Genomic DNA, 15376 nt, shown 5'->3' with positions numbered 1-15376 from the left:
TTTGGATGTTTGGAAGGAAAATAGAAAGAAATTAGGCAGATTTTAAAATGTTTGTGCAGTTCTGCTATGTTGGTCACATTAAGTCAAAACTGAGTCCTCGAAGATAAAAACCGACCCTTTATCAAACTGTCATTGCCTTAAATCTCATGTTTATGTTGTTTCTAATTATTTAAACTCTCCATTTGGCAGATACTGCTTAACGTTTTCATGTTTATTTTCATATATACCACAGTATTCTGGCTGTATTTTGTCAGATAAACGGGATCAGTGAGGTGTTTATGAAGTAAGAGCAGTTTGAACCTGTTTGTACAGCCGCCTGTAGCAAAGGTCGGCCATCTTGAGAGCACTACTCTCAGCTCAGGCGGCCATGTTGATGATGTTGACTAAGTGACAACAAGCTAGCATGTAGCTTTCAGAGCGGCAGCAAAATAAACTAAACCACTGGAGTTGATTTTTGATGTTTAAAACACATTATATATAATTTATGTTGCTGTTTTCTCTTGCTAGTTTTATTCTGTGTAATGATTTTCACTGATGTTTGCAGTTTATGGGATTAAAGGTGCAAGTTGTAGCAACAAACATTTTTTACTAAACATTTTGTTTTTATTTATTTGTAATTTTGGTTTCTTAATAATGTGTTTAATGGATCTTTTCAATTGCCAATCATTCTCCTGTTCATTGCCAGTAAAAGTGTAAAAAACTACAAGGTGGTGTTGAAACACATTTTGTTTTTACGTTGTCTATTTAGTACATGATACAACATAAACAATAAAAAATAAATAAAAGCTCCTTTGATTTTAGATCCACTTTATTTATAGTTTTAGAGTTTTGCTGATTCTAAGGTTTTAAAATTAATAATTACAAATATGTTTGTATTTTATTTGGATTTACAGCAACAGACCGACACAAATTTGGGATAACACGAATAAAAGTATGTTTTTCATATATTTCATATTCTGCTATTTAAGCTCTCAACTATTTTACTAAGCAGCATAATGAATAATGAATGTGATCAGTACCAACCAGAAGCAGCAAGACTCCAGAGGAAAACATTCAAGGTTAGTTTAGTTCTTATTTTCCTCCAAACAGAAATCAATTAGGTGCAAATATTATTTTTAGTTTTTCATTTGTTTCATTGGCTACTGTTATTACACTTCAGTAAGTTAGCTGGCAGCATTGCACTTTACCAGATCGTAAAGTAAAGTGAGCAATATCTTCTAATTTTAACGGGTTGTATATGTCAATATAATGATACATTTCTCGTCTTAGCAAGATTCTGCTCTTTTATTTGTGTTCTAGCTAGCTGTAGTAGTTTAACACTTCCATATGAAGAAATAAACAAAGTGATAAAAAACAGAGGACTTTAAGCCATACCTGGTTAATACCTGCTCGATTAATGACATTTAAAATAAAAAAACACAAACCAACCTAATCAGAATATACTTCTTTGTTAAGGGCTTGTTTCAGGCTCCAGTCCAGTAGGTGGCGGCAAGTTGGTTTGGCAATTGCCTTTTGGCAAGAAGAAGAAGGGGAAAAAAGATGATGACGAGGAAGAAGAAGAACTACTAAAGCCGTTGGCAGCTAGTTAGCCGTTGCTACATACGCAGTCCAGCAGCCGTTAGAGTTAAATACGAGAGGTTTCCATTTGCTGAGAATGAACCCTATCGATGTCAGGTTTGTTTATGTTATTTTTCTAACTTTCACCGTGTCACGTTTACGTGTTGTTATGGACGCTTTCTCTTCTGTTTGTTCGGGAAAGTATTTATGAATCTGTGTTAGCTTGTTGTTAGCTTTCCATCATGCTGTTGTTTCGGGTTTTATTCCAAGCGTTAAAGACCTCGGATCGTCGTTTAACACCTCCAAATTTAAACAATAACTGAAACCAACCACTGTATTTAGTTCGCAGTGGATTTCTGAACTGGCGCTAGAGATTTTAACGTGTTTTATTTTGGTAAGTAGCGTTAGCCATAAGAGTTGGTGATAATCAGTAATAAGAGTCCATAAATTCACCTAAACAGAAATTGGACCTTAGACTTTGATATTAAACTACCTGAAATGTTATGTCGCAGTTTATTTAGACTGATTGTGTTTTAGATGTTTTCGCCTTTAAGGCAAACGTAGATGATTGCTTTAATCAAGCTAGTAGCTTATCTAAACCTTTATTAAAAGGTAAATAAGATGTGTAACTTTAATTTCCTTTGGGTTTGTGACCTCAGCTGACACAGAATCTCTCTAACCCAAATAGCTGGGTAATGAACTCAGACCGGGTTTGGATCCAACCAACAGGCGGTATTTAATGCTATCTGGTCATGTGGCAGACAGGGAAGAGCTAACAGCTGCTTCTGCCTGAAATAAATCAGCCAGCAGTGTCTTTGTTTTCCTGCTGAAATCAGACATTTTACCGGCTGAGACTATTCATGTCATCAAGATAAAGCTCCTTAAATCTGGTTTAAAATGGCAGCAGCTGGATGGGGCCTGAGCCAGAACTTTGAAATTGAGATAAAAGTGAGACATTTAATTTAGATTTTAGAGATTAAAATATAATCTCTAAAATATATTCTAGTTTTGTCAGTAGAATTTGAAAAAGTAGAATAAATTTCAAGAATTTAATCTTGATTTTAACTGGGCTGATGCTAAAGGCTTCAGCTGCTCGACCTCACTGCCAGCTGAGCAAAGTTTGGTGGAATCAACTAACTCATTCTCTCTGGTTGCCTAGCAACAACCCAGGTGTAAGTTGCAGCAGGGTTTTTTTGTTGTTGTTTTTTTAACCACTGCCTTATACAGGTTTTAACTGCTGGTCTAATATTGATTAATTTAGATAATCGCACAGTATTTCAGATATTTAAATCAATGAAATATTTTTATTGTGAATGTTAATTTTCCATTGTTTGGTTTCATTTATGCTCTTTTCTTCCAGGGATGACCTGACGACAGAAACCTCTAGCAGCTTCGCTCTCGTCCTTCATCCCGGTTCTGTTGGCTAGAACCGCCTCTTTATCGTCCCCCGCCCCTGACCTCTGCTCTGACCTCTGACCCCGTCCCTCCCCCCTGCTGCGAGGATGTACTGCCTCCAGTGGCTGCTGCCGGTGCTGCTGATCCCGAAGCCGCTGAACCCGGCGCTGTGGTTCAACCACTCCATGTTCATGGGCTTCTACCTGCTCAGCTTCCTGCTGGAGAGGAAGCCCTGCACCATCTGCGCCCTCGTCTTCCTCGCTGCGCTCTTCCTCATCTGCTACAGCTGCTGGGGGAATTGCTTCCTGTACCACTGCCAGGACGCCGCGCTGCCCGCCGCCGCACACGACCCCGCCATCATAGGGACCTAGGCGGCGGCGGTCCGCAGCATGATACTGCCACGCTGCGAGGAGGAGGAAGAGGAAGAATCAAAGGGATCCAGTGAGACTCTGCACACCGACCGAACAATCACCGCCTGGAGTCACTTCCTCCCAGTTCCTCCGCGGTTCACCTTTGACCTCATTTAGTTTTTTTTTTCTGTTTTTTTCCTGTGCATGGTTTGCTGGTTTCAAAACGTTCTCACAGATTTTAATGAATTCTGAACAAAATGCTGAAACTTTCCAACAGAAATCAAAACGCTGTGAGTTTTTTTCTTTTTTTTCCATCTTGACGTGTGAAAGCGGAAACAGTCGGCCATTTTTATCAACCATAAGCAATACAGGAGGTGAGACCCTCACCTGCAGACGGCTCGTTTCTCCAGGTGTTTCGCTGTTCGTTCCTGCTGGGGGAGAGAGAGTCGCCTGCTGCAGCGCAGAATGTGCAACGGGATCGTTTTAATTTAAATAAAGTTTCCTCTGTGTTCAACCTGGACCGGCGCCGCCGCATGTTTCTGTTCAACCCGGTGGTACGACGAAGCGCTGCGGCCGTTACAGAGACAATCTCCGATTAAAAAAAATAGTACATTTGAGTGTAAGGTGTAACTTAACAAAAATTTACTAGAAAAACTGGAAATTTCAAAACAAAAATTGACTTTTGAAACTCATTAAATTTCCTGGAAAATGTAATTTTTCTAGCCAATTTTGGACTTTTCAAGCTTGGAAATGTTTGAAAAGGAGAAACTAGCTATTTTTATTATATAATTATAATTTTCAGTTTGCAAATTATCTAGAAAAACTTTGCTATTTGTAGATTATTTGATATTCAGCTCAGAAATTTGCTAGAAAAAAGGGACTTTTTGAATTTGAAATACAGAAACTTTTTTTTTTTTAGCAAATTCAGTTTGAATTTATTTTTCTAGAGATTCTAAATTTCTAGCCCATTTTTGACTGACCTCAGTAATTTGCTCTGAAACAAAAATTTCAAGTCAAATTGACTTTTTGAAACTGGAAATTAGTTTGAAAAGTTTCTAGAAAACATGAAAACTTAAAGTCAAACTTCTGACATTTGAAACTCAACTTTAGAAATTTTCTACAAAGTAATTTCTGAGATCTCAAAATCAGATTTTTATTATTTTTTGGCAGAAATAATTATTTTCTTGTATTTTGGCCGTAACACGCAGTCATACGCTCGTATTTGTATCTCAATGCAGCACAAACAATCAGCATCTCTCAAGTCATGGATGAATATGAATCAGATTTCAACGTCCAGTCCGGTTCTGGTACCAAATGTCTACATTTATTTGCTTTTAATATCTCCTTTTTCTAACTAACTGAACAGATTCTGCACAACACCTGAACATGATTTTTTTTTCTTAGAATTTTTCAACAATTTTAAATAAAACTAATAAAAACAGGGAAAAGTTGAACTGTAAACATCTTTATGTGCTCCAGGCTTTAGTTTCCTGGTTGAGCCACCAGAGGGCAGCATTTTGTCTACAATAATTAAAGATTCTCCTGAAATCTTTGGAGATTTTCTAAAATCCAAAATACATGATCAGTATTAAGATTTAAATATTGTAATTAAAAAAAACTTTCCAGAGGAAGGCCAGTAGTTTGAATTTCAAACTTAGGCTCTTTTCAATATTTAAAAAACATTGGCATAGTAGGTTTAAGGAATAGATTCAAGTCAGTATGTGAATTTTAAATTTAGTATAAATTGAAATTTTGAAAAATTTCATTAAACAAAAAACTTAAATAAAAAGTGGGCTTTATTCTAATACATGCAGATTTAGAAAAATTCTGTTTTAGGAATCAATTTCAACGTCAAAATCATATATATATATATATATCTTTATAAACTGGTCATTTAACAAGCAACAATTCAGTTTTATCCCTTAAATGTTTAGATTTAATATTTTTCCTTAAATTTTCTAAAATTTATATTTAAAAAAATGTTAAAACCATTCGATGAAGATTAATTCAATAAGATAAAGATAATTTTACACACAATGTAGACATTTGGAATATTTCTGAATGTTTATGGCCAAAATCTTTTTGTTTTAATATAAATTGGTGGAGCTCAGCTCTGATGTTTTTGTTTTCACTGATAAAATAAATGCGGCCAGAACGACAGATTTTCATTACCTAATATTTTTCTTAAATTGTCCTCAGTTCATGATGAGCTTTTATTTTTTTTAAGATCTAAATATTTAATTGAGTTTCAGAATGTTTGTACTCGATCTAAGTTAGTTTGTGAATTTCTTCAGTTCTAATAATTTTATTTTTCATTCAATAACGGTTAAACTTCTGAAGCAACTCGACTTGTTTTGGGATCACCCTGGATTTATTTAGTCCTTCTGGGCTTCATAAGCACCAAATATTTATTTTTACTCATTATGCATCACATCACAAACTAAAAAACATCAATTATGATGAAAATAAAAAAATTTCTCCAACATGAAAGAGTCCCAGCCATCAGAAAGCTGCATTTTTCAGGTTAAATAAATGTTTCTGCAACAGATAGTGTCTTAAAACAAGATAAAAAAATAAAAATAATAAATTCAAGTCCTGCTCAAAGTTCTGCAGGAAAATGTCGGTTCTTCTTCTCCGCTGCTGGTTTTTGGTAAAGTTTGTCTCTGAACTTTTATAAAATGGTGATTTCTGTCTCCAGGTTCTGATACGCTTCATCCTGCATGTCCGCCAACATCTGCTCCATCCTCTGGAAAGCTTCGAATCCTTTTTTACCTGAAAGGAAAAAACACATCACGAAACATCAAAAACCTTTACAAAGCGTTCAGGTGATGAACGATTATCGATCAGGGTTTTACCAAACGATAAAACGGTTTCCTTGGCGACGCCACGAAGATCTTCGTCTGCCGACCTGCACAGATCTGCGATCCGCTCCACGCTCTCCGTCGCCTGAAACGGACAAAGTCAGTCAAGAACTGGATAAAAAGAACTGTTCGTTTGATTCTTCTCTGGTTCTGCTCACCCGGAGGCATTTCAGAGCCAGACAGGAACCCGTCTGGATCAGAACATCAGAACTTTTCAGGCTCTCCGTGTAGAAAACCACCGACTGGAGCAAAAACAAGAAAAACACAAACAGGGATTAACTGGGATTAATGAGAAGTTTAACTGAAACGGATGATGTTTTAATTAATCAGTTTTATTTAAAACTTAAGTTTCAGAACAGAATTTTGAGTCAAAATAAATGTTTTTAATTCAAGTAAAATTTTAAAATTAAACATATTTCCAAAACTGTTTTAAGAAATGGGTAAAATAAACGTTGTAAAGCTTATGCAACTAAATGACGGTAAAAAAAATACTGAATAGCTAAATAGGTATAGACAGTAAAACATCTGTGATAAAAAAATTAAAATAGAACTACAAAGATCAAAAATTTTATCATTTCCAAATCTATTTTTAGAAATTGATAAAAAAATAGGTAAAACTTAAATGAAAAAAGACACAATAACAGCTAAATAGATTTGTGATTAAAAAAAATATTTAAAAAAATTACAAATTTGTTAATTTCCAAAATTATTTTCAGTAGAAATAGAAAATTACATATTTAAATAAAAAGGTAACTAAATTATTTAGAAACATCATGCAACATTTCTCTGGCCAATTTAAAATGGTCATTTTATTTTAAAATGTCTATTTTAAGCATTTTGCAAAAATGCATGTGAAAGTAAATAAACAATGAAGTTTGGATCCTTAAAATTAAAGAGAGTAAAAGTATAAATAACAGAAACTGTGAACCGGTCCGGTTCTTCAGAACCGCTGGGCCCACCTTGCTCCTGAAGGCCTTGCAGCCTGCGGCTCTGCTGATGCAGCTGGCTGCAGCTTTGCAGACTTTGTGGTTGGAGTCCACCAGTAGGGCGGCGATAGTCTGCAGCGTGCTCTGCAGTGGGAGGAGCTCCGACAGGCTCCGCCCCCTCAGCTTGTTTAAACACTTCCTCCGTTTGGGGCCGTTCAGCGCCGACAGGATGTACTCTAAAAACAACACATAAAACAACAGATGAGCTAAAAAACGAGCTAAATGTGAAGCTGGGTGAATCAGCTAATGAGCAGAGCAGAAGTAAAAGACGTTTTATTCAGTTTGTTCACTTTTCTCTCAGTAAAATTCACTTTTCAAGAATTTTCAAGGCAGTTCTTCAAACTTTTCCAGCACCACACTTTAATGTACTGAAAAAAGAGTTTCAATTCACAATTATATGATATTATACAAGTTACAACATAATTTAATTTCCATTTGGCATCAATAGGTATTTTTGAATTATTCATTGCCATTAATATGTCTTCTGACATATTAATGGCAATGAATAGAAGACATATTCATTGCCAGTTTACCTGTTTTAGTAAACAAGGTAAACTAAAATATAACAAAATTTATGTTTTGACTGGTCAGAGAACAACACACCAATTTAATAAGAATATTGTTTAAACTTTAAAATATAAGACAATCAATAAATCATGGAGCTGTTAGGAAAAATAAATATTCATTACTTTGAAACAATCCAAACAAATGGTCTTAATGTCAATCAATGACTTTCCTGCTGAGATTAAATACTTAAAACACAAAATACAGGGGAAGGTATGAAAAAAACTTATCAAGTTTTCTGGCATTTAATAAAAAGAATTCCCAAAATTATTTCTGTCTAACCTAAAACAAGAAAAGTTTATTCTGATTTAAAAGGGATTATACAAAATTCACATTTTCAGGTTTTTTCTTGTTCTTCCTTTTGGGTTTCTACTGCTTATAGAAACAGCCCAAGAGCTTAAAAAACACAAAATACACCAAAAAACACAAAGCTGTTTTGTTGGCAATAAGTTAATATTTTTGGTTTCTGGAAAACATTCCATGGGCACTACGCCGTTACCTAGCAACCCCAGCCAGCCCAGCCCCGACACCTAGCAACCCCAGCCAGCCCAGCCCCGTCACCTAGCAACCCCAGCCAGCCCAGACCCGTCACCTAGCAACCCCAGCCAGCCCAGCCCCGTTACCTAGCAACCCAAATGGAGCTCCAGAACATTCAGTCAGCTGGTTAAACTGCTAACAAATTAAATGTTTAAACACAAAATACAAAGAAAGTTACAAACTAAAATCTCTGCAAAAATGTTCAAGTTCTCCAGCATTTAGCAAACAGGAATAATTTAGGTCATTCTGACTCACCGAAAACAAGAAACGTTTAGTCTGATTAACTTCAAATGCTGAGAAAAAAAAAAATGATTTTTTTATTAGGTGTATAAAGATATCTGGCTTCAGCTGTTAATAATGCAATAAAGTTCATTAGATTGAACTTTATTACGAAACTGTAGTTTGGATGTCAAATAGAGAAATCAAGCACGTTCCAAACCTTGAAAAAGCCGTATCTTCATTGCATCGCTGCTGCTGTTTTCTGTAATTTATTTTTGATACTCATTTTCCTTGTGTGAACCTTTATACTTAATGCTTCTGTTAAACCTGAATTTCTCCTTTGCGGGATAATAAAGACTGTTTCTGTTGTATTTTAATTGAAACTGAAGCGTTTTAAATGATTTCAACCACCCGTGTTTAGTGTTTAGAAGGGAAAGCTGTACCTTCTCTGGACAGGCGGGAGATGTGCTCCCCCAGATCCTGGAAGCTCCAGCGCTTCAGATAAACGGAGAGCTGGAACAGAGTGACCCTGTCAGGGCTGCAGACGGGCCGGCAGCTGGGCAGCAGCCTGCAGGGGGCCTGCAGCTGCTGCAGGAGTCTGGAAAATACTGCAAAGGCAACAACACAGGGAGAAATGCACAAAACGTCCCCATGAACCCATCAGGCCAGTTTGTTCTCCAGGTTTGTACCTCTCTCTGACTGTCCAGGCAGCTTGGCCTTCACTTTGTGAGTGTAGCGCTTCTTCAGCGTCCTGGAGAAGTTTTCCACATTGCAGTAGAACGGAGAGCCGCTGGCATTCACACACTCCTCCCAGAACAGCAGGATACCTCTGGACCTCTGGGCCTTGGGGAGGACTGCAAGAACACAAAGAGCATTAGGTCAGGATAGGTTTACACAAAACATGTTCATTAGAGTTTTTGCACAAAATCATCCTTAGATAATGAGATTTTAATCTGCTCAGCTCTGTCTACTTTGAGCTGTTTTACTGCGTCTTGTCACTTTAAATCCAAATAATCTGCTGCTGGCCACGTCTCCCACAACTCAACATTAACACTCACGTGAAAATGGCTGGAAACAGATACCAAATTATTCCACCATACATCTTTGAAAAGAAGAAGTGGAGCCTCCTCCACAACCAACAAGAATGCAGCAAGTGTTTTCTGGATGGTAGGGCTGGACAATAAAACAACAACATATATTGCAATAGATATACTATCAATATCGATAGATGATACATCTGATAAAATATTCACTGAACTGCACAGCATTCTGGGACATGTAGGCGCAGGATTAGCTAATCAACCTCTTAGCTAGCTAAGAAAAGTTGGAGGCATCAACTCACTCACTTGCTGTTTGGTTACCTAGCAACAACCTGTTCAGTAACTTGTGTAGCAGCAGTTTCAGGTTTTTCCTCCTAACTGCTTAGAATAAAAAACAGCGGAGTTGGGTGAAAACTAGATAATACCATAAATGCCACCAGGTTGGCAGGATTTCAGATATTTAACTAAAAAAAACTAATCAATCGTTATTGATATTGACTGACAAACGCTTATTTCAGCCATATTGTCCAGCCCTACTGGATGGTAAGTCGAACAAACATTTGTCTCTTCCAGTGCATACAATGATAAAACCAGTTGACCAAACATGCTGGAGCTCTGCTTGGGTTGCTAGGTAACGGCGCAAATGTGACTTAATCTGAAGGTTGTTGAAACGACACCAAAAAAAAACATTAACTTATTGCTTAAAATGATTCTGTTTTTTCAAGCGCTTGGTCTGTTTTTAGAAGCAGTAGAGAACCAAATGGAAGAATAAAAACGTAAAATATGAATTTCCTATAGTAGGCACCCTTTAAATAAACAGAGTGAGCAGAATGATTTCGTGTCCTCTGACCGTTTCTCGGTGTGATGCTGTCGCTCTTCTCCAGCAGCAGACCGCTGACTCTGTCCAGAACCGCGGTCTGGTTGGACATCTCCTGCAGCAGCTCCCGTCGAGACAGACTGAAGTCGCTTGTTTTCATCATCTGGAAACAAACAATAATTTATTGGCTGCAAAATGTACAATTTGGGCTGCTGTTTTTATGTTGTTTTCATTCATTTAATCATCTGCATAATTAAACAGAATAATAATAAAAAAAAACGTTTTGTGGTATTAGGCATTAGTTTTTAAGTGTTTTTTTCTTTATAAGTTTTTTGTATGCATCTGGTTGTGTATGGAGGACTAATCCTAACGAAATTACCAATAACTATACAATAACTAAAATATTGGATCCAAGAAAAAAAAATCCCCAAACCTTTTGATTAAATAAATATAAATTAATATTTTTCATTTCTAACTGTATTAATTTAAAAATATCACTTTTTATTTTTCTATTTTATTTCCAATCGTATTGTTTAAGTTTTCTCTTATTTACTTTTCACATTTTTAATTTTTTTTTCAACATTGTTACATTTCTGGAAATAATGAAATAAAATGACAGTAAATATATTTGAAAAAAATTTGAAAAAGAAAAGAAACATAAAATAAAATTGAAGAAATATTTTTAAATTAATACTGTTGAAAATGATAATTTATATTAAACAATTTATAATATATTAAACAACTTATATTAATTAATGTAATCAAATAAATTGGGAAATTATTTTTTGCATGCCATATTTGGCACATCAACAACATTTATTTATTTCCATATTTATTGCCAGTTTTGGCAGGATCAGCCTTTCATATATGTGATCTTTAGTTTTTGAATTGTTTATGTTTATCTGGTGGTTAATTTCATCTTTAATCTGACTAATGCGGCAGGGTTAGCATCCTGTACCTGCAGCAGGATGCAGCAGATGTCCAGGTGTGTCTCCAGCGCCTGGTCCAGACCCCAGTTCCCAGAAGTCAGTGGGGTGAGGACCAACTCGTTCTCTGAATCCGATTGGCTGCCTGCAGACAGGAGACCCAGACTCTTCAGGGTGCTCTGCTGGAACGAACTGATGCTGAAACGGGAAACGGAAACATTCAGAACCAGCTGCAGGTAAATTCATCTACATTTTCGTAATTTCATTTCCAAGTATTTTTGAATTGAATAATTGTGTAAACTTTTATAATTTAACAATTTAAGACATAATTTAAGATCATTTAATTGAGTTTCACTACATCCGTCACGCCACATTTTGCTGGACGATAAATTGTCCCAGAAGTTATTGCGATAAACGGTAACATTGTTGTTTTGAGACCATTTTAGGTTAATATAATGGCATAATAATGGAAGAACACATTCAAAGATCAACAGACTTTAATTTCTAATGAACATTCAACACTGAAATTGGAAGACATTTTAAATATCCAAAATAAATAAACAGAGAAAAACAAATAAAGTGAATTATGAAGTTTCTGTCATAAAACTGAGAGCAAGTTGAGACCAAAACACCAAAATCAAGACATTTATCATCCAGTTTTGGTTGAGAGAAAAACAAAAAAAATCATGCAAATATTAATTATTGAGATTCTTTTAATTTAAAATGCAGTTAATTGATTAATTGTGACAAGTTTAAGTTTCACACCGATAACTTAAACGCATCTAGATTTTACTTTAATATCAAATTATATTTACTCTCAACTTAAATCATTTCTGGATTCCAATGGGAAAACTTTTATTCAACGCTTTTTACACAATTTCCAGTATTTTTATAAATAAAATGCATTTCAATTTAATAGGTTCACCATATCCCACTTTATTAGAAACCCTATTATTTTATAACTTAACTAATCTGTTAATTGTTTTTATATATATTTCCCCATATTTCTGAGCAATACGACAAATAAAGAGCGGATAATATACAAAACCTTTATTAAATCTGTTATTTTAAAAGTTTTTGCTGTTTTATTTCTAATATATTCGATGTGAAGCTTCCAACTAAGTTTGTTTTCTATAACGTTTCTTCTCAAACTGTTGATTTCAGCTCTAGTCAGATGAAATGTTGCGTTATTTTAGATTTTGTCCGTCTGTAAACTCACCCGCTGTCTTTTAGCCTCACGCTGCCCAAACAGGAAGTGTCATCATCTGCGTTGAAGTCGTTGGACAGGAAGTCGAAGCTGCCCAGGACTTCCTCGACGGCCAGTGTTTCCTCTGATGCGGAGCTCCGGAGTAGGGAGAGGTCATTCTGCAGGAGGAAACAGAACATCAGGCCTGGTTCTGGTCCGGATCATTCAATGCTGATGCTCTGTTACCTTCAGGATGGTTCCCAGGTGCTGAATCTGATGCTCCAAAGCTCTCCGCTCCTTTTCAGCATCACTCTCCCTGCCAAACGATTTCTCCAGCTCTGCCATTAGGACTGCCAGCCAGACGGTCTGTGATCTCCTCTGGGCGCTGCTCAGCCCGGGTCGGACCGGTGGAGAGGACGGAGAGGACGGAGAGGATGGAGAGGACGGAGCTTCAGAGACAGCTGGGATGCTGGGGGATTCCTGCAAGAGACAAAAGAAAAGGAAAATGTGTGTTAAGCATTCTTGAAGTTAATCTCAAGAATTTATGAATTTGAAAAGTTGAAAATTTGCTGGATAAAACTCAGAAATTTTCTAACTTGGAAGTTTTCTAACCTTTTCCATGTTTTTTCAACAAAAAAAAAAACTGAGCTTCATCTAAATTTTTTTTATTTATTTTTTTACTTTTGAAACTAAAAGGATTCCATATGTTTTCTAGAAAGTTTTTCCTATCCAATTTTTGACTTTTCAAAATTTCCAGGTTTTCTCGAAAATGTCAGTTTCTTAGCTGAAATTTACTCCTTTTGTTGTCTCTCCAGTACACTATCATGCTGGATCTGAAGGCGATGCAGCGCCACCTACCTGTTGTACTCGCTGCTGCAGAGCAGCACTTTGCGTCTCGGTGTCGGTTTCTCCTGATGGATTCTTCCTCAGGATGTCTGGAGTGCTGGACCTGCACAAACATTCACAAACTTATTGAAACTTCATAATTAAGTACAACATTTTAAAATGTACAAAGTGCATACTTTATATTGAAAACAGATTTGTAAAACGAGAAAGCAAATACAACTGAAAAGACTTAAAAATTTAGATACAGAATGGCAATGGTGGAAAGATGCATTTCAATTAAAGAATTTTATTTTATGGAACAATTTCCATGGTAAAGTAAAAAAACTCACTATAACCGATATTTATACTAGAAACTAGACAAATACTAAGATTTTGTGTTTTTGCAGTGTAAATCTCTTCCCTTCTCACCTGGGTAAGGTCAGATGAGACGTCGTTTTAATTGTTTCTGCTGATGACGTCTCCGACACGCCTCCCCATTCCTCTTTGTCCACCTTCCCCTCAATGCGCTGCTCCTCTTCCTCTTCAAAGGAAAGCTGAGTCTGACTTCCTGCCAGGCTGGTTGACGGGTAGCTGTGAGCGCGAGTGAGACTGAAAGAAGATTTTACATCAAAAGGTTGTTTTAATCACAGAAAACTCTAGCAACCCCCTGCGGAACTCTGCTGGGGTTGCTAGGTAACGGGCGGAACTCTGCTGGGGTTGCTAGGTAACGGGCGGAACTCTGCTGGGGTTGCTAGGTAACACAGCTGTCTCCTTTGAATGAGGCTTAATCAGGAGGTTTTTGAAACAACTTATTGCCACAAAACTTTTTTTTTTTTTAAACACTTGATCTGTTTTTAGAAGAAGTAAAAACTCAAATGGAAACGTGTAAAATCTGAATTTTTCATAATAGGTCTTCTTTAAAACTTTATTACATTCAAGAAAACTTATTGTTCTTTACTGGAAGCCTACCTGGGAAGGAACGGACTTTGAGGGCCTGATGTGGCGGAGGTGTGTGACGTGTCGGACAGGTAGCTGAGCAGCGACACGCCTCCTCTGCTAGAACGACTTTTAGCCACCAGAGACGGGAGGGATCCCTCCTGATCCTGCAGCTCACGAACCATCGACTGAAAATAATCAGGTAACATTCGCACAAAGTTGAACCACAAGAGGCAAATGTTTAGTTTTCTCTCTGTGTAAATATTAGTTACACAGGGCAGAAAAAACTGTTTCACTACCTGAAACAGATTCAATAATATGAATTTTAAAAAAAACTAAACACTTTGGATCCAAGAGAAAGAAAACTGACTGTATGATATTTTAGATCTGGTCATGTTAAAAAAACTTAAGCTACATCCTCTTATTCATGCAGCTTTAGTCCATAGTTAGCATATTAAATATTTACAGTTCATGACAGACTAATTAGTAACTTTATGCACGTGAAGAGTGAGAGTGCCAAATTGCAATAAAAATAGCTTGTGAAATAATTTAAATATGTAATTAATTTATTAAAAATGAAAGTATAGAAATAATTTTATATAGTAATGTATGTGTCTCAAAATATATCAATTTTATTTTAAAGCTAATTTTTAACATGAAATAGAAAACTTGGGAGTTGTCTTGAGTTGCTGTTTGAAGCAGCCAATCAGACGTCAGGATTTCTTCTAGCCCCGCCCACTGAGTTGAGTTTGATTGGCGAAGCTGACAGTTTATAATTCATGAAGGAACGTGAAATAAATTATTACATCATGAAATAATTACATCTATGTTGATAAAAAGACGTGTTTCTTAACAGTATGAAATATAATATTTTCATTTTCCCATGTAATTTGTTTGTTGTACTCACTATAAAGTATTTTTCTGTGAATGAAGGCGTATTCGGTGCCGTCCAGCTGTAAACCGAACCCTTCCTGCTTGACACCGACTGCTTGCTAACGGACAGCGGCTTCATCTTCTCACTGCTGTCAAACGGACTGCAAATAAATAAAAAATAAACAGATTATACCGAGTCATTCATAAATATTCAACATACAGTAGGGCTGGATAATCAATGATTGATATCACAACAGACATGTGATCAATATCAATTTGTCTTGCTAAAAGCAAACAAAGGCTA

The 15376-nt window shown here is 36.3% G+C and overlaps 2 protein-coding genes across 9 annotated transcripts in view; one reads left to right on the top strand and one right to left on the bottom strand.

The window, feature by feature from the left end:
• The first annotated feature begins 1519 nt into the window (after positions 1-1519).
• Positions 1520-3822, top strand: blcap (bladder cancer associated protein). Its single transcript, XM_015034280.1, has 2 exons — positions 1520-1674; positions 2918-3822. The coding sequence occupies exon 2, from the start codon at positions 3060-3062 to the stop codon at positions 3321-3323; it is 264 nt and encodes an 87-aa protein (XP_014889766.1). The 5' UTR covers positions 1520-1674; positions 2918-3059; the 3' UTR covers positions 3324-3822.
• Positions 3823-5651: 1829 nt separating this feature from the next.
• The window catches only part of ripor3 (RIPOR family member 3), a 40362-nt gene continuing 30637 nt past the window's right edge, over positions 5652-15376 (bottom strand). For all 8 annotated transcript variants that reach the window (XM_015034274.1, XM_015034277.1, XM_015034272.1 and 5 more), the window contains 14 exons: positions 15107-15233; positions 14233-14387; positions 13693-13872; positions 13297-13387; positions 12685-12918; positions 12472-12617; positions 11285-11450; positions 10360-10489; positions 9159-9323; positions 8913-9077; positions 7123-7325; positions 6322-6405; positions 6158-6248; positions 5652-6074 (listed from right to left, as the gene is read on the bottom strand). In XM_015034274.1, coding sequence (XP_014889760.1) covers positions 5974-6074; positions 6158-6248; positions 6322-6405; positions 7123-7325; positions 8913-9077; positions 9159-9323; positions 10360-10489; positions 11285-11450; positions 12472-12617; positions 12685-12918; positions 13297-13387; positions 13693-13872; positions 14233-14387; positions 15107-15233 — 2038 coding nt within the window. In that variant the 3' untranslated portion in view covers positions 5652-5973. The remainder of the gene's footprint in view (positions 6075-6157; positions 6249-6321; positions 6406-7122; positions 7326-8912; positions 9078-9158; positions 9324-10359; positions 10490-11284; positions 11451-12471; positions 12618-12684; positions 12919-13296; positions 13388-13692; positions 13873-14232; positions 14388-15106; positions 15234-15376) is intronic.

Source organism: Poecilia latipinna, unplaced genomic scaffold (assembly GCF_001443285.1).
Source record: "Poecilia latipinna isolate Pla-1442-1.1 unplaced genomic scaffold, P_latipinna-1.0 Scaffold293, whole genome shotgun sequence".
In the NCBI taxonomy this organism is placed as follows: domain Eukaryota; kingdom Metazoa; phylum Chordata; class Actinopteri; order Cyprinodontiformes; family Poeciliidae; genus Poecilia; species Poecilia latipinna.
Note: the sequence above shows the minus strand (reverse complement) of the source record. Positions and strands in the feature narration are given on the sequence as shown.

Coding starts and splice junctions, on each gene's coding strand:
- blcap (XM_015034280.1), top strand. CDS start 3,060: ATGTACTGCCTCCAGTGGCTGCTGCCGGTGCTGCTGATCCCGAAGCCG.